Raw genomic sequence first — 26,268 nt, forward strand, 5'->3', positions numbered from 1 at the left:
AATAGGGGCCGCCCACCATTCCTTCCCCCCAGGGCACCTCCGTCGGTTGACTCTTGATCTTGCTCAGGCCTTGATCCTGGGGTCATGGGATCGAGCCCCCCGCACCCCCCCTCACCCCCATCAGGCTCTGTGCTGACAACGCAGAGCCTGCTTGGGATCCTCTCTCTCTGCCCCTCCCCTGCTCCACACTCTCTCGCTCTCAAAATAAATAAATAAACTTAAAACAACAACAACACTCCATCTCTGAATTTTCATCTCAGATGCCGGCTAATCCAAAGCTGTGATCATCGAGATCCTGATGCCTGGCTGGCTCCGTTGGTAGAGCATGCGACTCTTGGTCTCGGGGGCATGAGTTGGAGCCCCACGGTGGGCCCGGAGATTGAAGAGGGAGCATAAAGCAAGCTGAGAGCAAAGTGCAAGCTAACAACACCCTACCTCCGCACCCTCCACCCCCTCCCCTGCCCCAGGTGGGACATGCATGACATTCCTCAGCTGCCCAAGGACAAAGGACCGAACACAAGTGGTTGCACTGACAGAGATCACAGGACCTGAGTCTCCACCAGTTTGCAAATCTTCGTAAATTACAAGAAAAAGGCACTCTTACCAACAGTCTAATGTCCAGAAACCACAGCCCCAACATCACCTTCCCCTCCGTAGTGAGGTGGAGATCAAAGGCGAGAAGGAAATGCGGGGAAAATTAAGTTTCCTTATAATCTGCAGCCCATTGACAAATACTGGAGGCCAATACAGAATTTAATATTTCTTCGGGGAAGCCCCTACTGTCTTAATGTTAATGCTTTGCTAAGAGGGAAAAACAACCTTAGCTTGACAATAACTAGGCCTCAAGTAACCTGTGAGTCTTTAGCATGTGAAAATCCCTTTAGGAAACTTCCTCTTGACCTTACCTCCCCCAACTCCAGAGTATATAACCAGTCTCTCCTCAGGGTCCTGGGGCAGCTCTATCCTGCCCACGGGTCCTGTCCCATGCTTTAATGAAAACCTTTTTTGCACCAAAGACGTCTCAAGATTCCTTAGCCATTTGCTCGCGGACCTCACGTCAAATTTCATCAGTTTCTTGACCCCTGCCCAATCGAAGAACATTGAGAGACCCACCTAAGCCACACTTCAACAGCACCACCTAATGTCCCAATGTTGCTGCTCTCACCCTGAGATACAGTAAGGCCCTGTCACAAAAGTACTCTTCTTTATCCTGGTCTGCAACCTGTGCAGCTGGCCAGGGCTTTATGTTGAGAAGGGCTACCTCATTTGGCCCCAAACCTAAGCAAGAGCTCAGTGAACGCTAGTTATTAGCTACTAAGAACGTCCGACCTAGTAACAGTAGGCAAAGCCTTTCTTCACGGGGCCTGGATTCTAGACTCTTCTCCAGGAAGCGATTCTGACGGTTTTGTTGTTTGTTTTGGACCCACAGGCTTCATTCAAAAAGCAGTCTGCCTTTCCCCCAAAGCTTCTCCCTTTCCAGATGTGAAAGGCTTAAGCTCCAGGCGCGTGCTGGGCTGGCCCTGATAGAGGCCCACCCTGTGCCAGGAACAGGGCAGGCTCTGGGGGAACAGGCCAGAAGAGGAGTATCTGCAGACATTGCTTGCCAGAGGTCTGCTTGGAAGGCCTGACGCAGACACAAGTGCCCTCCGGGCAGAAGTGAAAGACCGGACGGACGGGAAGAGGAAAAAAGGATTTTCCAGGGAGAGGGAACAGCATAGGACAGCATGGAACAGCACTGAGAGGTTGTGATTGAATAAGGAATATATATTCGGTCTTCGTCTCAGCCCTGGCGTACAGATCCTAAAGTCCTTAGAACTTCCTAAGTACTGAGAGTGGAAAAGGCATATTTATGTCCTTGTGATGACTTTTGGAAAAGCCCCTAGGTAAGCTAGGGGTGAGACTGGGATGAGATTCAGTCCCGCTGTTGACTTCCTGGGAGCGGAGAGGGGCTAGAGAGTGAATTAAATCACGCATGGCCAATAATTTAATCAGCCATATCCCTGTAATTAAGCCTCCATGAGAGCCCAGGAGGACAGGGGTCTGGAGGGCTCCTGAGTTGGTGAACATGCAGAGGCTCGGGGAGAGTGGTGCCCTTCCCCCACGCCTTGTCCCAGGAGTCATTTCCATCTGGCTGTTCCTGAGTTATATCTTTTCGTAATCAACCAGTAATCGAGCAAGCAAAATGTTTCCGGGTTCCGTGAACCCCTCTAGCAGATTCATCAGACCTGAGGATGGGGTCGTTGGAACCTGATCACAGCAGGGCGGTCAGACGCACAGGTGACTTGAGATTGGCATCTGAGGGGTGGGGGGCGGTCCTGCGGGACTGAGCCCTCCTTCTGCAGGACCTGACGCTGTCTCCAGGCCAACGGGGGTCAAACTGAATTGAACCGTTGGACACGCAGCTGGTGACGCAGATTATTGCTTGTCGGTGTTGAGAAGAAACCCGCACGTCAGAAGCATGGACCAGCGTGCTGCCTGCTGGGTGAGGAGGGTGGTGAGAGCTCGGACAGGGGACAGGGACCAGGCGAGGGGAGGCCAGAGGGCACACCGGGGGTTGGGGCCGTTCCCTACAGTTTTTGCTGTTCAGCCTGGGGGTCGCCTGGCCAGACTGTGCTTTGGGTGGTGCTCAGGACCTCCCTAAGCAGGACGAGGGGGAGGGGGCCGGTGGGAAAGTCAGGGAAGGGTGATGAAGGGAGACAGGACGGGTGGGGACAGGCACATGGAGCCCTAGGAGGAATGTAGGGTGGCAGGAATATTTCTCAGCATAAGCGGGACAGGCTTCTTCCGTTTTGTCACAGGTAAGCACACAGCATCCAGTTTAGAGACACGGCGGCAAATGCAGAGAGAATAGGTAAAAACAAAAACAGAACCCGCAGCTCCCATCACAGTGGTCGTCGCCTAGAGGTGAGACTAAGGCGCTGATTTTTCCATACTATTTCAATTTGTGTGTGTTGTAAGGAGCCTGGGTGACTCAGCCAGTTAAGCGACCGACTTCAGCTCAGGTCATAATCTCACAGTTCGTGGGTTTGGGCCCCGCGTCGGGCTGTGTGCTGACAGCCTAGAGCTTGGAGCCTGCTTCGGATTCTGTGTCTCCCTCTCTCTCTGCCCCTCCCCCGCTCATGCTCTGTCTCTCTCTCTCTCTCCTTCAAAAATAAATAAAAACATTTAAAAAATAAATAAAAATAAATTTGTGTGTGCCGTATCTTTTTAAAAAATTTTTTTTAATGTTTACTGATTTTTGAGAGAGAGAGAGAGCGGGGGGAGGGGCAGAAAGAGAGGGACACACAGAATCGGAAGCAGGCTCCAGGCTCCGAGGCATCAGCACAGAGCCCGACGCAGGGCTCGAACTCATGAACTGTGAGATCACAGCCTGAGCTGAAGCCGGACGCTCAACCGACTGAGCCACCCCGGCGCCCCTATGGGTGACATCTTAATAGCAAATTTAATGTAAAGAAAAGATGCAAACCATTCCTAGGGGCTAGTTGATGTATTTTCAGTTCGTTAGTGTTACTAAGACTGATTCTTAGGATGGTTTTAGGTTCACAGTAAAAGTGAGGGGGAAGGTGCAGAGGCTTCCATATCCCCCTTCTTCCACACACACAGCCTCCCCACCGACCCTCTCCCTCACAGTGCTGTGTCTGTGACCTTGGATGAACCCACTTGGGCCCATCATCATCCAAAGTCTGTAGGTGAACGTTAGGGTCCCCTCTTGGTGTTGGACATCGTGTGAGTTTGCACAAACGTGTATGAACAAGTATCCCTCATCATGGTGCCATACGGGGTGGTCTCACCGGCCTAAAAATCCCGTGCTCTGCCCATTCATCCCTCCCTCTCCCTCAACCCCTGGCAAACCCCTCCATGGTTTTGCCCTTTTCAGAATGTCTGAGAGTCGGAATCGTACTGTACGTAGCCTTTCGGACTGGCTTTTCACTTCAATGCATATCATCCGTGGCTTTTCATGGATTGACAGCTCATTTCTCAGTGGTGAATGATATCCCATGGTCTCGGTGGCCTACTGATGAGCATCTCGGTCGCTTCCGAGTTTGGGCAAGTACGCGCGAAACTGCTACCAACATCCATGGGACGGTTTTTGTGTGGATGTGAAGGTTTTCAACTTGCGGGTGACTATCGAGCGCCATCGCTGGATCAGATGGGAAAAGTGTGTTTCGTCTTATAAGAAACTGCCCGACTGCGTTCCAAACTGGCTCTCCCATGATGCGTTCCACTCGCAATGAGTGAGAGTTCCTGTGGCTCCACACCCTCGCCGGCATTTGGCGTTGGCAGGAGTCTGGCTATTCTGACAGCTGCGCGGTGGGATCTCATCGTTTTAATTTGCATTTCCCTGAGGATACACGATGCGGCGTCTCTTTGCTCATGCTTAACTTGCCATGTGTACATCTTCTTTGGGGAGGTGTCTGTCAAAGCCTTTGGCCCATTTCTTTTTTTCTTTTTAAATTTTATTTTGGAAAGAGAGGCAGGGGAGGGGCAGAGGGAGACAGAGAATCCCCAGCAGGTCCCACACTCAGCACAGAGCCCGATGTGGGGCCCCTGGGATCATGACCTGAGCCCAAATCAAGAGTTGGATGTTCAATGGACAGAGCCACCCGGGTGCCCCTTTGGCCCATTTCTTAATACTTAGTGTTATGTGTTAAGAGTTCATTGTAGGGGCGCCTGGGTGGCTCAGTCCGTTAAGCGTCTGACTCTTGATTTCAGCTCAGGTCATGATCTCGCAGTTCGTGGGTTTGAGCCCCACATCCGGCTTTGCGCTGACAGTGCGGAACCTGCTTGGAATTCTCTTTCTCCTCCCTCTGCCCCTGCCCCCGCTTGCATGTGCACTTTCTCCCTCTTTCTCTCCTCTCAAAATAAATAAACTTAAACATTAAAAAAAAGGGGCGCCTGGGTGGCTCAGTTGGTTAAGCGGCCGACTTCGGCTCAGGTCATGATCTCGCGGTCCATGAGTTCGAGCCCCGCGTCGGGCTCTGTGCTGACAGCTCGGAGCCTGGAGCCTGTTTCAGATTCCGTGTCTCTCTCTCTCTCTGCCCCTTCCCTGTTCATGCGCTCTGTCTGTCTCAAAAATAAATAAACGTTAAAAAAAATTTTTTTAAAAAAAAGAGCTCATTGTGTATATTGGATGAGTTCTTTACCCGATGTGTCTGCTTTTTCCAGTCTTGGTGATAAATAACCGACCTATGTGGCGGTATGTTTAGGGCGTACGGCACGGCGGTTTGGTTTGCAACGCTGTGAAATGACGACGGTGACGAGTTTCGCTACCGTGCACCTCGTGGAGACACCCCGACGTGTCTTTTGCAAATGTTTCCTCCCAGTCTGTGGCTTCTCTTCCCATTCTCTCGAGGGGTCATGTGCTTTTAACTTCACAAAACCCAGAGACTAGAACCAAGGCACAGGCAGCGCTTCGGGGAGCGGAGTTCCCAGGATGCAGCAGTGTGGCACGATAAAATGGTGCAGGAAAGGGGACAGGGTCAGTGACCCGGTGCGGGAGCTTCTCACTAATCAGAGTTTAGCGCCAGGCGTGAGTCCTTGGAACCTGGACCTGTTGGTCTCCTATGGGGCAGAGCCAGAAATCTCTATTCTACAGTCCCCATTCCCCCACCCCCCCCCATGCACCCGAGACCCTAGCACGCACACTCAGAAGCTGGCTGTGCCAACGGTGTGCACCCCCCCCCCCCGCCACTTGACTATATTTGCCCACAGAGAAGGGCCCAGATGTTGTTTCCAGGTCCCAGCCGCGTAGAAGGTTCTGGAGCCGCCCCACGGCACAGGCCAGTCTGTGCCCACCCCTCCAACCCCCATCGCCGGCAGTCAGTGCACCAAACACGCAAAAGAAAAATAGCTACTTTATTTCATTAAAAACAGCAAGACTGTGGCTTCGACCCAAGATGCCCGGGGTTTCATTACAGTTTTGCACCCGCCAAAAGACCGCACGCTCATTGTGCCAGGACAGGACGTCTGTATAAAACGTTTCTTCCTGTCGGGCACACAGCGAGAGCTGTTCGCACCCTCAGCCCAGGACCAAATCGTACTCTTTATTAAATGACAAAACAAACAGTGCCTGGCGAACCCGATTCAAAGACCGAGGTTCAGAAAGTGCCTGGGAAGAGAGGGCTCCGGCCCAGGAGCCGCCGAGGGGCCCGCAGCACCTGTCCAGGCTGTTACGCATCCGTGACGGGGGGTTGTAGGCGGATGGACACGAGCAAGGCTGATGGGAGAGAAAGAAACCCACTGGGGCCTGAGCGAAGCGGAAGACGAACGAAGCCTCTCTCGCTCGATCGGAAGCAGGAGCCCCTCCCACAGTCCTAAGACTCGACCTCATCGCCACCACCACCCGGTTCCGAATCCCGTCACCCCCTGACCTGGCCCCCTGGGACAAGCCTGTCCCCTGCCCACGCGGTCTCCACCACTTACAGTAACACATCCACCTGCTGCAGAGACGGGGCGGGCAGTGGAGGAAGCTGAAGTGGAAATAGCCAGGGGTAACCCGTGGGTGGGTTTTGCAAAAGCAGACAGCACGGCAGCGGCATCAGACAAGCAGAATGAGAACTTGAGGCGGCCCCAGGCACCCAGAGATTCTCTTGCGCCCCTACTGCCTCTGCGGGCCTCTCCTGACCGCGGCCTGCCTGGGGACACCCAGGTCTCGCCAGTGCCGTGGAAGTCACACGGGGCGGCGGACAGCCAGCCCTGCCGTCTAAGCCCGGGACTCTGGGCCCCCTTCCGAGGTTTTAGTCTCACATCATCCACCGTGCCCCACACGCTAACTCAGCTGGGAACCGTTTTCTTTTTTGCAGCAAGCAGCTTCCTAAACGCCTGCTCCATTCTAGAAGCTAATGTGAAGGTCTTTACGAGCCATGTGCCCAGGACCTGCTGTATTGTCCTTAACCCCGGATTCCTCTTACGCTGGCCGCTTCTGTAAGGAGACCGCGCCCCTGACAAGTAGCTTTCTGTAGGGCAGCCCGGGGCTTCTAGTCCCTAAGGGGAGGACTGCCTCTTGCTGATTTTCATAAAGAAAACTTTTTCTTTAAAAAAAAAAAAAGGAAACCAAAAAAAAGCATTTTGGACCTAGTTCTGTCGACCACTCTTCCTTTCCCGTTGTCTTCCTGTGACGGATTTTGCTTTTAAGAAGAAACTAGGAGGGGCACCTGGGTGGCTCAGTCGGTAAAGCGGCCGACTTCGGCTCAGGTCACGATCTCGCGGTCCGTGAGTTCGAGCCCTGCGTCGGGCTCTGTGCTGACAGCTCAGAGCCGGGAGTCTGTTTCAGATTCTGTGTCTCCCTCTCTCCGCCCCTTCCCCGTTCATGCTCTGTCTCTCTCTGTCTCAAAAATAAATAAACATTAAAAAAACATTAAAAAAAAAAAAGAATAAACTAGGAATCAACAGGGCACCTGGGTGGCTGAGTCGTCCAACTCTTGATTTCGGCTCGGGTTAGGATCTCACGGTCCGTGAGTTCAAGCCCCATGTCAGGCTCTCTCCCTCTCTCTCTGCCCCTCCCACGCACTCTCTCTCTCTCTCAAAATAAATAAACTTTAAAAAAAAAAAGGAATCAACAGTATGATGAGGCTTTGGCTTTAATCCAGAACCGGTTTCCAGGTTCAGAAGATCGTTTCGGTTTTGCCGGGTTCTGACGGAGCCCAGGGGAAGGACAGGTGTGGGGTAAAGTGGCACTTTCCCTCCGCAAGCCTCCTGCAGTGATGCTGTCACCTGCCACCTTCGCCAGTGATTTCTGTGACTTAACAGAGAAACTGTTTCCTGAAACACGAGGAAATTGTTCCTGGAAGAGCCGTGAATATAGAGAGAGACACATACGCTTATTTGAAATCCTTTTCTCTTAAATGTAAATCGTCATTCCCGTGATGCATGTGTCACTTCCCCCAACCAACGCCCCAAACCTTCCCCTTCAGGTTTGGATCATTCTTGGACTCCCTGGTCACCTTTCCTATAAAAAACTAAAGCAGGGAGCGAATAAACTGGCTCCCTCCCCGTCTCAGTGTTCACAAGGGCAGACCGGAGGGGCAGTGGGCATCCACGGGGATTCTCTGCAACGGCCTCTTCCTGTCCCCGTCCTAGCTCTTGCGTGGGACGAGGGAACCTGTATTTTAAGTGACCGGTGAAGGGAGGGTCTGGGTTCCGGCCTGTGCTTGAAATTCAGACACAATCTGCATCAAGGGTTGGCAACCCATACATACAGAGGTTCTGGGGGGCCCAAGGAGGCCGGCCACCCGGCGGCGTTGTGCTGGGCTCACGTGATCACCGGGAAACCTCCCGGGGAAACCTTCGACCTGCTTAAAGGGAACTGGCTCTTTCACTGACGAGCAAAGCTCTCTGCGAAAAAAAGCTGGGCTCTCCCAGAAATCTCAATGCCCCCCGACAAACCAAAAATCCGCTTCACGACATCTAAGTGGGGGACGCATCTCTGACACCCCCTGCCATTTTATTTAGGATGAGTGCACGGTATCCACGTCTCACTGTGCTCTCCTCCCCACAGGCGTGGGCCCCTCGAACTGTAAACAGTGCTGTGCGCGGTCCCGGGGCCGATGACCGCTGGACCGCGGGGCGACCTAAAAGTGACCTCGTGCCACCGGCTGCCCTGAATCTCACGGCCGACCCTCCTGCAGACGAGTACCCCTTCGAGCGAGCGCAGCAGGACGCGGGCTGGAGGGCGTGAGTGGGGATGAGCCCCCAGAGGCTCTAGGAGGTAGAAGGAGCTGAGTTTGCTGGCTGCCCTCCCTACCGGGCGTCAAGAGCTTGAAAAGCAGAAGGTTAATACTTCCGCAGCCATCCGGCCGCACGCCCTGCAGCGGGGACTCCCGAGACCACCTGTCCCCAGGTAGGCAGCACCTGTGCATGGAAGCGGGCAGGGAACAGCTCAGGTGACTGGAAGTTCATCTGGGGTGTGTCTGGATCCCTGAGATTCGCCGGTCTTGGAGGGCGCAGGAGGCTTGGGAGGGCCAGCCGGGCTCTGGGCGGAAGGCTGGGAAGGGCAGCAGCGGCAGCACACAGAGAAGAGCCGGGTTCGGACGGCGTGGGTGCAGAGGACGAACATGATGCAGTTGGCACCGCCCTGAAATGTGTTCCCGATCCCCTGTCAGGGAGAAAAGAGGCCTGAGTGCCGCGGCTGGAGGGGGTCTTAAACCCACACGCAAGGGGGCCGGGAGGTGCTGCGGACCCCAGAGCCCTGTCCTCCACCCCCTGAGGCGGGTCTGGAGCGCAGGCCTGGCCCAGACCTGTATCCCCAGGTCTTCTGGGTTGGGAAGGACAGGATCGGTCAACTCAGCCGGGGCTGCTCCTAGGCCACGGGGGAGAGCACCTTCATGCCCCTGGGCTGCACGACAACCTCACCGCCCTTCCACCTTCTCTCACCAAGGCTAGCCCTGTCTCGGGCAGCGGGGGGAGGCACCGTGCATCCGAGATCCCTGCCAGCCCCGGGCTGGCTGGTGCGCTGGGATGCACCTGCTCTGCGGCTGGAGGAGGGGCGGGGGGGGGGGGGCGAGGGGCACGGGACCCAGCGCCAGAGCAGTCAGGACCCAGGACCAGGGAGGGCAGGCCTGCGTACGTGCAGGACGACCAGCACTGGCGACTGCACCGCCGTTGAGCCACAGAGGGTCAGGACGAATCGCACGGTGCTCCAGACCCGGAGGCAAATGAAGATGAGCGGAATGAGGACCAGCTTCTTGTCGGCCGCCGAGGCGTGGCGCCGAAGCCTGTGCTCCTCAGAAAGGATGGGCCGGTACTCCGAGAGCGCCTCGTGCTGTGTTGGGGGGACACAGAGAACAGGCGTGAGCCAGGCGGGCTGCCCACCGCCCTCCATCCACCGCCCGCGGCGCGTCTCCACCAGGGCGTCCAACGCACGTCTGACGCCTCCCGTGTCGAGAAGGCAATGCCTGATCCGAGCCCCAGAAACGGCATCCTTCCGGTCGCCCGGCCCAGGAACCCCCTCCCGCTGCTACAGCCCGCGTCCCATCCCTAGGCCCTGCGGGTTCTAACTTCAAAAGACATCAGAATCTGGACGTTCCGTCCACTGCCACTGCCAGAGGCAGCCTGGTCCAAGCACCATCGCCGCCTCTCCGGGTACTTGCGGCTCCCTCTTACCGGTCTCCCTCCATCACCCTCCCCACCCCCCCTCCTCCCACCGCAGTCTTGTTCTTGGCACCGCACGGTTCCTTGAACACCTAAGTCAGGTTCAGCCAGTCCGCCGCTCAAAGGTCTCCCCGCTTCATACGTTCCTGACAAGGCCTAGCTCTGACCTCATGCTTACTGCTTTCCCCTGGTTTCCTCCAGCCACTCAGGCCTCCTGGTTATTCCCCAAACTTATACCAGGCACACCCCGGCCGCAGGGCCTCTGCACTAGCTGTTCCCTCCCTCCCGAGTGCTGTTCCCCCCCACCCGCCCTCTTCAAGTGTTTGCTCAATGTCGCCCCCTGGAGGAGGTCTATCCTGACAACGGCTTTTAAAGTGCAAAGGCATTTCCCGGGTTGTGCTGTCCCCATAGTCAGCTCTTTATTTTCGCCTGTTTTTTCGTAGCTCTTGCCATCCTCCTTGCTAGACGCCATTCATCCTTGTTTATCAGGCCTGGTGCTGATGATGGTCCTGTCCTCCCCTCCAGATCGCAAGCCCACCCAGGCTGCAAAGGCCTGCGAAGGAGGGGGCTCCACCCAAAGCTGGGGGAGAAAGGAAAGGTGAGCGGGCACAGGCTTTTGGCTTCCCGATTCCTGGGAACACCCTTCAGTGAGAGGACGGGGAGGCTCCATTTCCAGATTGCAGCTGAACTTCTAAGAAGAGATGAAGCTCCTCATAACAAAGATGTGTTTTTCAGCCTGGCCGTGTGTCCGGGACCCTGAAAGCCCAGGGGAGGGGAGAAGCCACACGTCCTGGCACCTGTGAGCACCCAAGCTGCGGCACCTCACCTGCTCGGGGCACCTGCTTCCTCCCTTCCTCCCCTGGGGTGACAGCAGCAGCCCTCTAGAACCCAGGGAGCCTGGGGGAGCAGGCTGGCCCTTCCAGAACCCAGGCAGCCTGGGGGGTAGGGGAGTAGCGGGGGCCCTTCCAGGACCCGGGGAGCCTGGGGGAGCAGGGTGGCCCTTCCAGAACCCAGGCAGCCTGGGGGGCAGGGGAGTAGCGGGGGCCCTTCCAGGACCCGGGGAGCCTGGGGGAGCAGGGTGGCTGTCCTCTCCCTTGCAAAGCTTGCTCCAGCTCACTTATTTTTAGCTCTCCTTCCTAGCTGGAGGCAGAGAACAGCCCATACACCTCCCCGCTGGCTAGTCTTCCCGTTTTCTGGAAACACTTGCAGAATTGTAAGAGAGAACCCCTTCTCCCATGGGGTGCTCGAAGGCACCACACCAGGTCTCCCACCAGGGTGGGTTGGGGGCGGGGGATGGTCAAGGAAGAAGACAGACACACAGAAGGGCAGCTCCACAGGGGCGGCCCGGGAGGCTTCATCAGGGAGCCCAGAACCTTCCCAGGGTAAAAAGGAGCCAAGAAGGGAGTCCCGGGCCGCCAGGAGACCAGCGAGGAGACAGATTTCAGACCAGTCGGTCGGCAGCCCCAGCGGCGCCAGAAGAGGCTGGCAGGGAGGTGGGCGGCAGTGACATTTCTGCGTGAAAAGAGAGCCCGAAGTCTAGACTCCGAAGTCGCCGGTGGGAGCCGCGGGGAGTCCCCTACGAGCTGGGAAACGGCTGCCGAGTCACAGGACGCCGGGAGACCGGACCGGGGACACGCTCCCTGCAGGTCCAGCCCGACACAGGGGCGAAAAGAAGGCCCCGTCCCCGGCGGCCGCAGCAGCCCCGGCCCGAGCTCGGACGCCCCGCTCGGCTCCGCGAACTGGTGGCGCTCGGTCCCCGTCGCCGTCCCCGTGAGGCCCCACCGCCACCCGCCCCGCAGCGCCTCCGCCGGCAGGACGCCCGTACTGCACGCCCGCAGAGCCGGCAGGACCAGGAACCATTTGGCCACTTGGTGGGAGGAACAGCTTTTCCGGCCAGCGCAGCTCGTGCTCTCTGAGCTCCCGAGACCCCGAAGAGTCCCCCATTTATGACACGCTTTTAACGACCACAGGTAACGCGGTGAGGCGTCTGTGTCGCCGATTACGAAATTCCACGCCCTCCTCTTCCAGGGGCGTCCAAGTTCGCCCGCTCCGCGAGCAGTTCAACGCTCTTGGAGGTGGAGCAACCCCGGCGGCCTGCCAGGAGGGGGCAGCAGAGGCCTATGCGCCGAACACAGGCGGCGGCGCTCGCCTCCGCCTCCCGGACTCCACGCACCCCACGCACCGTGGCTCTGGCCTCAGGGTCTGGGCGAGTCTGGGGAGCCCCTCGGCCTCTGCCAGTCTCCGTTTCCTCATCCACAACGGAGGAGTGACAGGACCCGCTCCTGCCAGGGCCGCGTGATTAGCCAACCGTTCGGCCCACGATGCACCATCCCGGCTTGTCCCCGAGGTGGCCGAGCCCAGCACCGGGCTGCCGGGCACAGTGGCCACAGGGAGGTCTGGGCTGGGGGGCTGGGGGGGCCGCAGGTACCTACCGCCCTGTTTATGTGCTTCCGGATGAGGAGGTAAAGCACGGGCAGCGTGACGTAGGCCAGCATCTCCCACAGCTTCCCGGTCAGCAACATCCACAGGACGCGGTCCTCTGCGTCCAGGTCGATCCAGCACCAGCCGACCGACACATCCGAGGCATCATAGCCGATCTTCTTCAGAGCGACAGCTGCCACGGTGATGGCCAGCGGGACCCCCCAGCTGAGGAACAAGGGACAAAGGGGACGCTGCGAGGTCAGGCCCCGCTCCCGGCAAAGCCGGCAGGGGCGAAGCGAGCGGACACTCCGCGGACAGATCGGTGCTCTCCAAACCCTGCACCTCACAGCAGAGAGGCGGGCAGGAATCCTCGAATCCCCCACCCCGGCCCCGCTCCGCCCAAGCCCTGCCAGGCTCACCCGAATGTCACGGAGCTCAGGTAATAGGACACAGGGATGTCCCGGCCTCCTGCCTGGATAGACATCACCCCCACCTCCCTCAGAGGCCGGGTTCTGATTCAGAATTGCTGGGCTCCTTGCAGATGGGCACGAGAACGCTGCGGTGCGGGGAGGGCAGCTCCTTCCTGCCCCCAAGGGGCCTGCATGGCAGCACACAGACACCGGCCCATGTGCCCATGGCTCGCCCACACACCCCATAAACAGCCGGGCCCCCCTTGGTCCCTTGCACACACGGGCAGCTTGGGTTGCCCGAGCAGAGGGTTCCAGGGCCCCGTGCACCTGCAGCCGTTTCTAGAAGGGGAAACAAGGGCTTTGGGTGGACACGTCTATGGCCCAGAGGCTTCCTTGCTCCAAGAGAAGGGGGTATCCCTGGAAAAGGGGGCCCCCTAAAGCATAAAACCTGGGGCAGGGACCCCCTCTCACAGAAGCACGGGGCTGACATTTTGGGAGCTCACCCTGATGGCAACCCAGCAGGATGAGGGCCAGGCCCCAGGGTGCTTCCTGGTGTCCCCGCACCAGTCTGCTGGCAAAACATTTGAAACGGGCCGGGGGGACACCCAGAAGCCTCATGGTGGCACGAGGGGTGGTTAGGAGCCTGGGCTGTGACGCCACAGGCTGGGTCCAAGTTGGCCCTGCCCCCACTCGGCCTCAACACATCAGTGTCTTTCCCCACCAAGTGGGGTTGAGAACCGGGCCTGGGACCGAGTAGGTCATTACGAGATCGCCAGTAAAGATTGGCGTGTGCCTGGCACACAGGACTGGGTAAGTGTGTCAGCGTATCTGACCGCTGTCCTGGGTCATGACTGACGGCCCAGGATTCCGGCCTGTGGTGCAGGTGCCAGGAATGTGGGAGGCCCACGCAGTTTCTGCCCCCTGGAAGAGTACACACGGGCCCGTGTCCCAGGTCAGTCACCGAAGGACAAGCACTACGTAAACAGAACACGGTCTTCAGTAAAATGCTTAGTTCAGAAATCGGTTATATATACGTATATATGTATATACGAAGTTACATAGGTATATATGAAGTTTATTTATTTTGAGAGAGAGAGAGAGAGAGAGAGGGAGTACAGAGGAGGGACAGAGAGAGGGGGCAGAGGATCTGAAGCAGGCTCCAGGCTCTGAGCTGTCAGCACAGAGCCTGACATGGGACTCAACCCCATGAACCTCGAGATCATGACCTGAGCTGAAGCTGGACACTTAACCCACTGAGCCACCCAGGTGCCCCGGAAATCGGTTATATTTTGAGAGCAACAGCAGCTCTTTTTAAGTCTATTTTTATTTATTTACTATTATAAGTAATCTCTCCACTCAATGTGGGGCTCGAACTCATGACCCCGAGGTCAGGAGCTGCATGCTCTTCTGGCTGAGCCAGCCAGCAGTGGCTCTTTTTGAGAGAAAGTTGTGGAATAATGATGAGACCGAGGCTGTGCATTAGTCTTGCCAAACTGAGAAGTGCTGGGGTCAATCAGAGTCTCTAAATGCTGCGGGGGCTAGGGTGGAACAGAAGGGAGGAAGCCAACTCCCGGACCTGGGAAGGACTCGGCGTGGGGCACTTTCAGAACAGAGGTGCCTGTTCAACCTGCCCCTGTCCCCACCCTGGCCTCTGGGGGGGGCCCAGACAGGAGCAGGAGGATAGCGTCACTGTACCTCTGCACCCCGGCCTCTGCTCGCCCAACGGCGGGAGGGGAGGCGGGACGCAGCCTGTCTTTCTTGAGGTCACCAAGGCACAGAAGGGCCAAAAACCCCCACAGAAATTAAAGGGCTATGAGAAAGGTACCAAGTTAGCCCCGGGAGTCTGTCCGTTTTAAATGCCTGTTCTGTCAGTTAGTCATCTGTTTAGCTGATATATATTAGCGTCAAACTGTTGTGTCGTAATAAAGGGTTACCATACGAAATCAAAGCTCATGCCATCCTGGGGCCCGGGGACAACATATGTCACAGCTATGAGCTCCATGAAGGCAGGTGCAGGGCTCTTTCCAGCATCTAGAACAGCTCCCGGCACCTGGTAGGGGCCAAACAAGGACCTGCTGAATGAATGAATGAATGAAATGAATGAATGAATGAATGGAGTTTGAGCCAAGTGACTGAGACAGCTTTCCCCAATTTACTCCTTAACTATTCATTGCAAGGACATCATTGTCATTGAAAATGAAATAAGAGGCTTTATAAAGTACTAAACTGCAATCCTGAAGTTATTTGTGTTTCGACCACTTTATGGTTTACAGGGTTCCTCCTAGCGGAGGGGTGCCCCCAGGCTGGAAGGAAGGGAGAGCACAGGGCAGGAAGAAGGAACCGCTCAGTCAGCAGGGACTCCTCCTCTGTCAGCATCTTGACGGCGCTCACAGGAGACCTGGGCCCCACACGGAGACGGACCCCGCTCTGTGACTTGTCATAGGAAAGCTACAGAGTGATGGGTTTGTATATCCTGTGTATCCTGGGTTGCACCTGGAGCTAAGTTTGTGTTGGGAAAGAGCCAGAGAGAAGACCAAACAGGTAGAGGGCTTTCAAGGGCGCCAGGGTGGCTCAGTTGGTGAATCAGGTCATGATCTCTCACGGTCGGTGGGTTGGAGTTCTGCTGTCAGCGTGGAGCCCGCTTTGGATCTTCTGTCTCCCCCTCTCTCTGCCCCTCCCTTACATGCACGCTTTCTCTCTCTCTCTCGAAAATAAACAAACATTAGAAAAAATACATCCTAGGAACGTGGGTTGATCAATCAGAGTCACTATTTGAACATAAGCACAGACGGGCAGAAGCTGTTTGGGGAGGTATTTAAGGGGGAGCCGGGAAGAGGAGGTAACGTGAGGGAAGGGTGGGAATAGAGTGGGAGGGAGGGAGAGCCTAGTAACCCACAAAGCAGGTTCTGCCCGACTTGTAATTTATGGGTATGGGCTGGCGTGCTGGCGATGTTTAACAACCGGCTCTCCGCAAAGAGTGCGTGTGTGTGTGTGTGTGTGTGTGTGTGTGGTAGGAATGCATGTACATATACGTGTCTCATTAATGTAACTGACACCAAACGTGCGAAGCACACGATCTGTAAGTAACATAGACGACACAGTCCTCCTCGTTGTGACTTCGAAAGAGCCAACTGAGTCTCACAAAACGCGTTAGTTGGTCTGTGCCGACACCCTGTGGTTGCAGTTGCCAAATGAAAGTAGTCCCATGATGTGAAGTTGGTTGTGTTTTCGTTTCCCTTCCCGAATAAGATGAACGTGAAAAGGGAAACCTAAGAGACAAGACAAGTGCCGGAACGCCTCTTGTCACCCTCTTAAATACCCGCCTTCCTGCCTGCCCCAACGGGGTTACTATCTCTGCTGAAGTCCTCACAAGGAACACTTCGTAAGTGTCATCCTCACTAACATCTTCTCCGTTCCCGTAAGTCCAGATCCAGCCAACTGTGGCCCGAGGTCTGTTTTTTTTTTTTTTTAAATAAAGTTTTATTGCAGGACAGCCTCATTTGCACTCGCTTGCGTACATGTGTACGGCTGCTCTCAGGCCACGGAGAGAGCAGGAGTTGGAGAGGTGCGACTGAGATAAGGCGGAAAAGAACTACTAGCTGGTTCTTCACAGGGAAAGGCTGCTGACCTCTGCTCCACGCAATCGACAAAACAATAAACCAGCCCCTGATCTGGAGGGGCTGCCATTTTCCACGGCGTAAACGTCCCCACTGTGGCTAATTTCAAGCCGCCAATACGTGCGGTAGGGAAGAGATGTGCAGCATGCCCAACAGTATTCCCCCTGCACAGAGACAATAGTTGTAAATCAGCTCCAGTGTACGGATAAGAGTAAAATCATTAAGATGTAGTTCTTGGCATTTTTGTTACTCTTTTTAAAGTAACTTACTCTAAGTTTCCATACTTTGCTTTTTGCTAATGGCTGTATTTAACAATCAGCTCATAAAATGCCCTAAAATTTAACGACTGGGGTCTCGCCGGCTGGTTCAGGACAACCTCTGGACAGAGGATAAAAACGGATAAGAAGCTGCAAGACGCCCTGTGTTCTTAACCTGTAGAGTGAGAAGACAGTCAGTATTTGGGGCAACCTCGGATAAGCCGAGCCATTCTCTGGCCAGGTGACCAGCCCGAGTTGTAGGCGCCATGAATCCGGAAGGCACTCCACAAAGACATGCGCGACATGATCCCTGCTTTCCAGAAGGGTGTACTGGCAGGTACCATGCCACAGTTTTTTCTTTTCCCTCCCCCCAAAGAAGCCATCAACCAAAACATGTCACAAAAGCAGGACAAGTAAAATATAGCTGAATAGCAGCACGTGAAGAAGACCAAGGGCTGTAGTTGATTATGACCTAAAAACTCATGTGGTCAGAGGGATCACCCTGGTGCTCAGATGGGACAGATCAGAACCGCCAGGGAACTCTCCCGCCTCCGTGTGGACACTTGCGACCCGCATTCTAAATCCGAGATGGTTAAGCTGGCACCAGAGCCAGGCACGTCAGGAGATGCTGGGCCTTGGGCCATCCTCAGATGTTTAAAGACCCCTGATGAGGTCCGGCTAGGACCTGACCTAGGAGATGGGGTCAGGAGGCTGGAGGAAAGGGCAAGGCATCTTGCTCGATCCCCAAACTGAGGGATGGACTGGCCCACGTGCAGGGGAGGCTATGAAAGGTGTCTGGAGGGGGACAGGATTAAAGCAGGTGACTGATAAGGCCCTTTCTCTCCAAACCTGTGACTCTGAGAAGCAGGGCTGGGGGCACGTAGATGGAGGGAGCCCGAAGACCACACGCCGAGCAGAGTCCCTCACTTGGAGGGGTAACCTAGAGGTTCTTTGAGAGGTGCCCACACCCCCTCACTCGTGTTCACCTGGAAACCAAGGCCAGACTCCAAGTCGGACTCATTCTCCCTCGGAGGCTGTTAAGGGCTGAGTTGCGTCCCCCTCAAAATTCATATGTTGACGTCCTAACCCCAGTAGCTCAGGATGTGACCGTAGTTGGAGATGGGGGTCTTTAGAGAGGTGATTAAGTTAGAATGGTCTGTAAGGTGGGCCCTAGTCCAGCACAACTGCTGTCCTTAGAAGAGACTGAGATACAGACACACACACACACACACACACACACACACACACACACACACACAGAACGCAAAGCAGGCTCCAGGCTCTGAGATGTCAGCACAGAGCCCGACGCGGGGCTCGAACTCGCGAACACCGGGATCATGCCCTGAGTCGAAGTCAGAGGCTTAACTGACTGAGCCACCCAGGCGCCCCAGAGAGGCTTTCTACAAACTCTGCAGGAGAGACATGTGCCAGCTCCTGGGGACCCCACCACATCCGGTCGGACAGAGCTGGTGGGGGGCCCTCGGTAAGCTTAGGGGAGGGGTGAACAGACAAAAAGCCATTCAGATCTACCACGAGCTTAGCTCCTCCTTGGAACTTGGCATCCTGTTGCTTTTCAGTCTCCTCCAGAGGAGCAGAACCGGAGGTACCACAGGATGAGCCAGGTGGTGAGTAAGCCATCCCTAACACCTGCATTCCCTGGCATGTGTCAGATGACCATGAGCGGGGGCGGCCCGTCCCCAGGACAGTGATGCTCTGGGTTTCCCTTGGGAGTCCCCAGCTCTGCCCATATGGGGATCTTCTGTTAAATGGTCTCCGAAACCTCTCCCACTGGAGTCATGGGGGGGGGGGGGGGACACCTGCAGGGGCAGGGACAGTTCCACTTTAGCACACAGACGGGAATAACCTTCCACCCGCCGCCTGAAAGGTCTGCTCAGTCATCTGCCCCCACCCCAAACCTCACTCTTCCCACAGATCTTTCTGCAAGGGGGTTGGCCCCTGCTGGGAAAGAAACAGGAGCCTTTCCCAGTGCCTGGTCTGCGTGCCGTGTGGCCCACGGAAGGCCTTGACCGTTAACTCAAAAACTGCCTTGAGAACAAAACTATCGGGCAACAATGTGCCAATTTAGAAAGCACTTGGTGGCAGGACAGAGCCAGGCCCGGAGGGAGGCGCAGCTGCAAGGAGCCGGGCCTGGTGAAAGGAGTCACAAGGCCCGTGGCTGCCTAGAGGTTTCTTCCCGGGAACAATGGGCACTTATTGCTGAGTGGGGGGCAGAGGGGTGGGTCGTGGGAGAAGCGCAGGGAGCCGGCCACTGCCCAGGCCACCATGAGGTCGCTCCACAGCTCTGGCCGCAGAAGGGAGTGGGGTGTCTGTCCAAAGGGACGCTGAAGCACACACACCCTGGCACGCCTCTGCAGCCCCGGGGCCGGTGGGCATCAGGGAGCCACGCTGCAACGCTCGGAGCCACTCTCCTGGCCGTCCAGGTCCTGGCTGACTGGACGCCGGGGAAGGACGGGCAGAGTCTGACCTTGCCCGGGTAGGAAGGTCAAGGGCAGCCTCTGGTGCTGCGCCCAGTATCCCGTGAACACGAAACGCTGTGCAGAGACCTCACGAGGCAGCAGTGCCCTCTGAAGACTTTTTAGGGGGAACAGGTAAAGCCGGCCCAATTCTTGTTATTTTGGGGAGCATTGGCCGACACGGGGTGCTGTTCACGCAGCTGCTACCGGCGCCCCTCACTCAGATGCACCTGCCTGGGGCCTCGTCACGGGGCCCCACGGTGCGCTAGCTTCCCACCAGAGAGCTCGGAGGATCTTCCCCTTTGTGGCCCCTGTTTCCCCTTTTGTCCACATTAGAACTTCCCGCTCCCCACAGCATGGGCCTTTTTATTTTTATTTTTAAGTTTATTTATTCATTTTGAGCTTGAGCCAGGGAGGGGGAGAGAGAGGGGGAGAGAAAGAATCCCAAGCACAGACCCTGAAGTGGGGCTCCGAGCCACGAACCGTGAGATCGTAACCTAAGCCGAAATCAAGCTTAACCCACTGAGCCACCCAGGCGCCCCTCCCCCCACGGCAGGGATCTCGATGGTGAACTTGCGGTGGGTGCCGTAGACTCTTCCCCCAGAACCCCCAAGCAACCTCTGGAGTGGGCGGGCCCACGTGCCCCCATCCTCTCCCACCTCAGTGACGCCGGAAGAAACCCTAAGACTGCTTGAGGCGGCCAGGACCCTTCCTTCTGACTTGGTGAAATGAGGCGCCCCTCCCCGCCCCACCCCTCCACCCCTCCCACCTTCCTCCTGTGGTCACAGGACACACAAGGACAGCTGGCACAGTGGCGCCTGGGCACCCAGGTGCAGGGGACAGTTCACTGACCCTGAAGGAGCCCACCACCCCGTGCGGGGGAACCGGAGCAGACAACTGCTTTCGGAAGGCAGGGCGTGAGTGATCCCCAGGGGGCCCGGGATGGTTTCTGGCCAACCTGGCTTGTCTGACCAGAAGAGAACGCCCCCCGCTCACCACAGCTCTAGGCCCTTCTAAGAGGTGCGAATCGTAAAGGGTCCCCGATGCATGTCCAGGTGAATGTAAAACATGGGGTGACTGTGTCAGGCTGCCTCAGCAGCTAAGATACAGCAGGGAGGGACTTCCTACTACAGGGATTTCCCTTTCATGCTGCCTATTCTCGCACAACCTTAAAAAGGCAACCAAAAACAGGAAATTCACTTCAGAACACTGTCAGGTTCAATGTATGCTAAACGAGCGAGCGGGTTAAGTTTGAGGAGTGACAGATCTTTATCGCAACGAGATATTTACTAATCACAAGGGGGGCAACAGTAACTGCAGTGCAAAACTGACAGGCAACACCTTAATCAGGCGATCAAAGTTAATATCACCAGATGGCGGGGGGAATCAAAGTCACCCGGGGAAGGGGGCAATGAGAAGACGGTGCTTCTGTGAGATTCCAGCCCAAGGACAGGACCTGAAACCACTCTTGGGGAAGCAGCTGCCAGCCCGGCAGAGGGACTTTCTGCAAAACAGACCCGTACTCTTCAGGGGCGCCTGGGCGGCTCGGTAGGTTGAGCGTCCGACTTCGGCTCGGCTCACGATCTCCTAGTTTGTGGGTTTGAGCCCCGCGTCGGGCTCTGTGCCGACAGCTCAGAGCCTGGAGCCTGCTTCGGATTCTGGGTCTCCCTCTCTCTCTCTCTGCCCCTCCCCTGCTCGCACCCCCCCCCCGCCTCAAAAATAAAATACACATTACAAAAATTAAAACAAAACAAAAAACCCAGACCTGTAACTCTTCAAAAAAGTCAGTGTTGTTGAAACACTAGGAACAACGGGAGAACCATTGCAGATTGAAAGAGACTAAAGAGACCCGACAACGAAACCAAACACAAGCCCAGGTTTCCCTCTGCTGTCGGGGCCATTCGCAGAAGACAAAGTCTCTGTGACGTCCACTGTCAGAGAGCATTGTTCCGTGCTGTGCTGTTTTCCTGCTTTTGAAAGGTTTATGTGGTTACTTAAGAGACCCTTCCTTTCTTTTGGAAACATACACTAAAGGATTTAGGGGTTCCGGGGACATCAGTTTACAACCTTTTTTTTTTAAATATTTATTTTTGAGAGACACAGTGTGTGGGGGGGGGGGGGGGAGAGGGAGCAGAGAGAGAGGGAGACGGAGGATCCGAAGCAGGCTCCAGGCTCTGTGCTGATAGCAGAGCCCGATGAGGGGCTTGATCTTACAGACTGTGAGATCATAACCCAAGCCCAAGTTGGCCGCTCAACCGACTAGAGCCACCCAGGCGCCCCAAGTCTCCAGCTTACTCTTAAATGGCCCCAGAAAAATAACTGCAGAGGACAAAGCAAACACGATAAAATGTTAACAACGGTGGAAATCTGGAACGTCAAAAATAAATTGTTTCATGGCACCTCAATTTTTAAAATTATCGTCAGGCCAAGAGACAAGATGGGATCATAAACACAGGACGGACCCTCTAGCCCCGAGCCTCCCATTTATGGTTCTGTGACCTGGGGCAAGTCTTACCAGCTGTGACAGGAGGGTGACCATCCTGCCTGGCCCCTGGGTCACTGGCTAAGGAACAGAACTGCATTTTGCAAGACGTCAGGAGCGAGATGCAGGCTTGTGATGAGATACCGTGTCCATGAGGACAAAGTGTAAGCAGCCCTCCTCCAAAGCGGGGAAAAAAAAGTCTTTCTGTAAAGGCAACCTGGTCAGTTATTACGATGGGGTCTTGGGGGCACTGCAGGCTCTTGCTGGGAAGTGGTGTATGGGCAGGATTCTATCCCGCCTCCTGCTTTACATGGTTGCATTCAGTTTTATAGATGGATTTTTTCATTTATATCATACCGTTCAAAAAACACGACTTAAAGAGTTCGCAGCCAGTATCTAAAGGCTGTGATACATTCCCGGTAGGATGCAATTTGTCATCTACTGTTCCCTGATTTTTTGGACATTCAAGTTGCTTCCAAATTCTCACACAAACTCCCCTGTATATACAGCTTTGAATGTATTTTGAATGATCTCTTTAAAGATATATAGGATCCTATAAATAGGATCAGTGGACCAAGGAGTACTTTCTATGTGGATAATTCCAGTCTACATTGCCAGTAATAATGTAGGAAAATACCTGTTTTCCTGGCATTTATCGTGTTAGTATTCTACTTCACTATTTTTTGCTAATTTAATAACAAAATGGTAGCTCACTGTTAAATAATTTGCATTATTTTGAGTATGAATGGAGTAAACTTTTCCCCACATGTTTATGAGCCGTTTTGACTCCGTGTCTGGATGTGTCCTCTATCCACTCATCAGGATATCTGCTGGTTTTTTGAAAAAATCATTTCAGGGGCGCCTGACTGGCTTAGGGGGCTGAGCGTGTGATGCTTGATCTCGGGGGTCATGAGTTCAAGACCCACGCTGGGTATAGAGATTACTTAAAAATAAAATCTTTTACAAAATCATTTCATAAAAACTACAATAGACATGATCAACTGGAGGTCTGAAGAAGATTGATTTTCAGCAGTCTGAAATGGTGAAAAAGTGGATGACCCTGCAGCCTCTGTCTGAAGATGAGATTTCTCCTGCCGACAGGTCTTTAACAGTGATACACTCGTACTCCCAGGAGAGGTGCTGGAGAGGCCTTAGCAAGGTCATTAGCAAGACAGGCTGGGAGGATCTCAGTCAATAAATGAACCTGTTAGACAGGTTTTCTACCAATCCTCTTAGACCAGCCAGGAGCTAAGCACTAAGCTTCTGAAAGGGAACCCCAGAGAATAAATTGTCATTCTCCCTTCCTAGCTTGGATATAGATAATTTTCTCCTTCTCCTTCTTGTAATTTTCTTTTAAGAAGTAGATGGATCACATTCAATGGACAAGATGAACAATTCCCTTCTTTTCTGTGGCCAGCAAAAGGGGCTTTCTTAGGAGGCCTTTCCTAAGCATCACAGAAAACACCCCTAGGACTGAGCTGAAGGAACTCCCAACTCAGGTTCATCAGGAAATGTATCTTCTATAGGATCTGTACTAGGTTCTCTTTATCCCTTAAAAAACACATTGTAATATATATGTGTGTGTGTGTGTGTGTGTGTGTGTGTGTGTGTGTGTGTGTATTTTTTTTTTTAAGAGGGGAAAAAAAGAGAAGAGATTCTTGGCAAAGAAAGCCAGTCGGAGGCTCGATTTCTCAAGTACATGTGAACTCTAGTCTACATGCCAGCCACACCCAGCCAGACTGCTAAGGACTGGGTCTCTGGCGTGGACACAGAGCTCAGGGGGGTGCTGCAAGGGGAGGAAAGGCAGCCCCTGTGAGTCCCTGCAGCATCTGAGGTCCTGTCTCACTCCTTGCCAAGCTTTTGACATGAACAGCTGAGAAGCAGGCCATTTAGTTTCCCAGGGACCAGCTGGCCTTCATCCAGCAGTTCTGAGACCTAGAGGTCAAGTGACTCCTGCAGACTTGTGATCTCACTGTTGTGACACCCAGGTGACCTGTCTCTACCAAACTGCTGAGTGTCCTCAGTCCCATGGAAAGCACTCAAGTATTTAACAGAGATGTCCTATAATTAGGGCAGCACTAGGTGCGCTTACGTTTTTTTAATGTTTATTTATTTATTTGGGGGGGGGGGGCGGCAGAGAGAGGGAGAGAGAAAATCCCAAGCAGGCTCAACCCTATCAGCACAGAGCCTGATAAAGGGCTCGAACCTGTGAACTGTGAGATCATGACCTGAGCTAAAATCAAGAGTCAGATGCTCAGCTGACTGGGCCACCCAGGCGCCCCAGTATTTGGTGCTCTTATCTGGGACAGGAAAAAGGGCAAACAAGCCCTATAAGATTCCGGCCTTGGGTGCAGCACAGGACACCATCAGATGTCAGAATCTTGAAATTACACCAGGAAGGCGTAGGTGAGGGTGACCTAATGAGACGCTTCAATGCCAGGGCAGGGCACCGCCTGGGCTTCCTCTACTCCCATCCACTCCAGGCAGCTGGGGGCCCTCTTCCAGACCCGTTTCTGCCACTGACCTCACCCTCAGAGATGCCGAACCCTAGGAAGTCAAGATGGTCTGGGTCTAGAGACGAGCAAAGACAAAATAATGAAGATGGTCTTTTGTAAATCTTACAGCTGAGACACTGCAGGTAGCAGGGGGCAGCTAACCTGGGAGTGGCCAAATGCATCACACCTCCTGTGGCACAGGGTGGGGGCTGGGAGCAGCCGCCCTCTCCAGCCTGGAGCCCAACCTAACTCATCTCTCTGCCTGGGAACGAGGCGCTTTTCCCCAAAGGCAGCAGAGATGGCCAGAACTTAGGGAAGGCATAAGCTGTCTTCCAAGTTAGGAGGGCCGAGCTCTGGCCCTACCCCCACCCCCGCCCTCCAAGGGGCTGCGCTGAGGCACCCAACTCGCTGGGAGGCTCGGGCCAGGGCAGGCAGGAAGGGGCGCCCTCGGTGCTGACGCTCAGGACAGGTCCAACCTCTCCACTCGCATCGTCCCGCTGGCCCCGGGGCTGCCGCCTAACATGAGCAGACACGATCTGTCGGGGCCCCCCGCCAGGGGTCCGACCAGGACGCGGGCGCCACAAGGGCGCGAGGGCCCCAGAGGCAGCAGGCAGGGCCCAGGCGGGGGGGTCGGGGACTCGAGGGAAAGCGGCGCCGTTGTCACCCACCTGACCACGTGGAAGGCCCAGAGCAGGCGGCCGGTCCGAGGCTCGCGCGCCGCGCGGACGATGCTCAGGTACAGGTAGAGGGCGATGGCCACGGTCCAGAAGAAGGAGCTGGTGTTGGCGAAGGTGGAGAGCGCGCCCTGCAGCACGCAGTCCCACGAGGGGCCCGCGAAGTCCTGCAGCACCCCGTAGAAGTAGGAGGCGGCCGAGAGCAGGTCGGCCAGCGACAGGAAGAGCAGCAGGCGCCGTGCCCGGCTGCGCAGGTCGGGCCACAGGGCGTGCGTGGCCACCAGCAGGCCCGAGCCGAGCGCGGAGAGCGCGCACGACAGCAGCACCACGGCGCGCTCCGACGGCACGAGCTCGGTGGGCGGCGCGGGCGGCGGCATGGCCCGGCGGGCAGGGGGCCGGGGCCGCGGCGCCGCGGGGACAGAGGCCGGGCCGCGCGTGCGGCCGCCGCCGCCGCCGTCTGGGCACCGACGCGCCCACAGCTCGCGCCCCGACCCCTCCCGGTCCCTCAGGGTCAGCGGCCCCGGCCCCGCCCCTTCGCCCCACCCCCGCGCCCTCCACGCTCCGCCCCGTGGCCCGCGGGTCCCGTTCCCGCCCCGCCCAGGTCCCAGCATCTCGCCCCGCCCTCACGCCCCGCCCCCGCGCCCTCACGCCCCGCCCCGTGGCCCCCCAGCGCCGTCCGAGACCCAGCACCCGGACCCCGAGCCACGCCCCCACGCCCTCTAGGCTCCACCCCGTGGCTCCCGGGGGCCCTGCCGCGTCCCCGCGCCCCGCCCGGCCACCCTCCTCCCCGCCCCCTACGCCAGGGCTACCCCTGCTCCAGCCAGATGGCTAGGACATCCTGTCCTGGACGGGGAAGGACTGGCATTTCTAGGGCTACTATTACCTTCCTTCCTTGCAGCCAGCTTGTGTGCGGAGTGTGTGGTGGGTGGCGGAGGGAGGCATTCTTTCCACTAGTAACAGAAACAACGGTGGAGGACGAGACTCATTCCTCATACAGGGCAGGGATGGTTGCTTTGGGCAAGGGGTGTTTTCATTTTTTCTGGCAATGAGCACGCGATTTTTTAAAGTTAAGATTACTAGGGTTTGGTTTGGTTTTTTCATGAAACACTAATTCCTGATGTGCTGGTTTTACTTTTTTCAACATTTCGTGTTCTTAAAAATTGAGAGACCAATTACCTGCCATCAAATTGGCCCTTTGAAGCGTACCGTCCCATAGTTTACGGTATATTCACGAGTCTGTGCAACCATCATTGTCTAATTCCACATTTCACCACCTCAAAATGAAACTGTTAGCAGTCACTGCCGACCTCTCCCTCCCCTCCGCTCCAGGCAATCACTAACCTACTTTC

General features: G+C 55.7%; 1 protein-coding gene across 3 annotated transcripts; it reads right to left on the bottom strand.

Moving 5' to 3' along the window:
- Positions 1–7,362: 7,362 nt before the first annotated feature.
- GPR157 (G protein-coupled receptor 157) lies at positions 7,363–25,425 on the bottom strand. Of its 3 annotated transcripts, XM_027060515.2 has the most exons (5): positions 24,914–25,416; positions 12,522–12,735; positions 9,566–9,760; positions 8,851–9,094; positions 7,363–7,783 (listed from the first exon to the last, which is right to left on the bottom strand). In XM_027060515.2, exons 1-4 carry the CDS (start codon positions 25,294–25,296, stop codon positions 8,879–8,881), a joined length of 1,008 nt encoding a protein of 335 aa, XP_026916316.2. In that variant the 5' UTR covers positions 25,297–25,416; the 3' UTR covers positions 7,363–7,783; positions 8,851–8,878. The 3 variants fall into 3 exon arrangements, with proteins under 3 accessions (XP_026916316.2, XP_026916315.2, XP_053062673.1); XM_027060514.2 differs by having other exon boundaries at positions 7,363–9,094; positions 24,914–25,414; XM_053206698.1 differs by lacking the exon at positions 9,566–9,760 and having other exon boundaries at positions 7,363–9,094; positions 24,914–25,425.
- Between the last annotated feature and the right edge of the window lie 843 nt (positions 25,426–26,268).

This window comes from Acinonyx jubatus, chromosome C1, assembly GCF_027475565.1.
Source record: "Acinonyx jubatus isolate Ajub_Pintada_27869175 chromosome C1, VMU_Ajub_asm_v1.0, whole genome shotgun sequence".
NCBI classification, from domain to species: Eukaryota; Metazoa; Chordata; class Mammalia; order Carnivora; family Felidae; genus Acinonyx; species Acinonyx jubatus.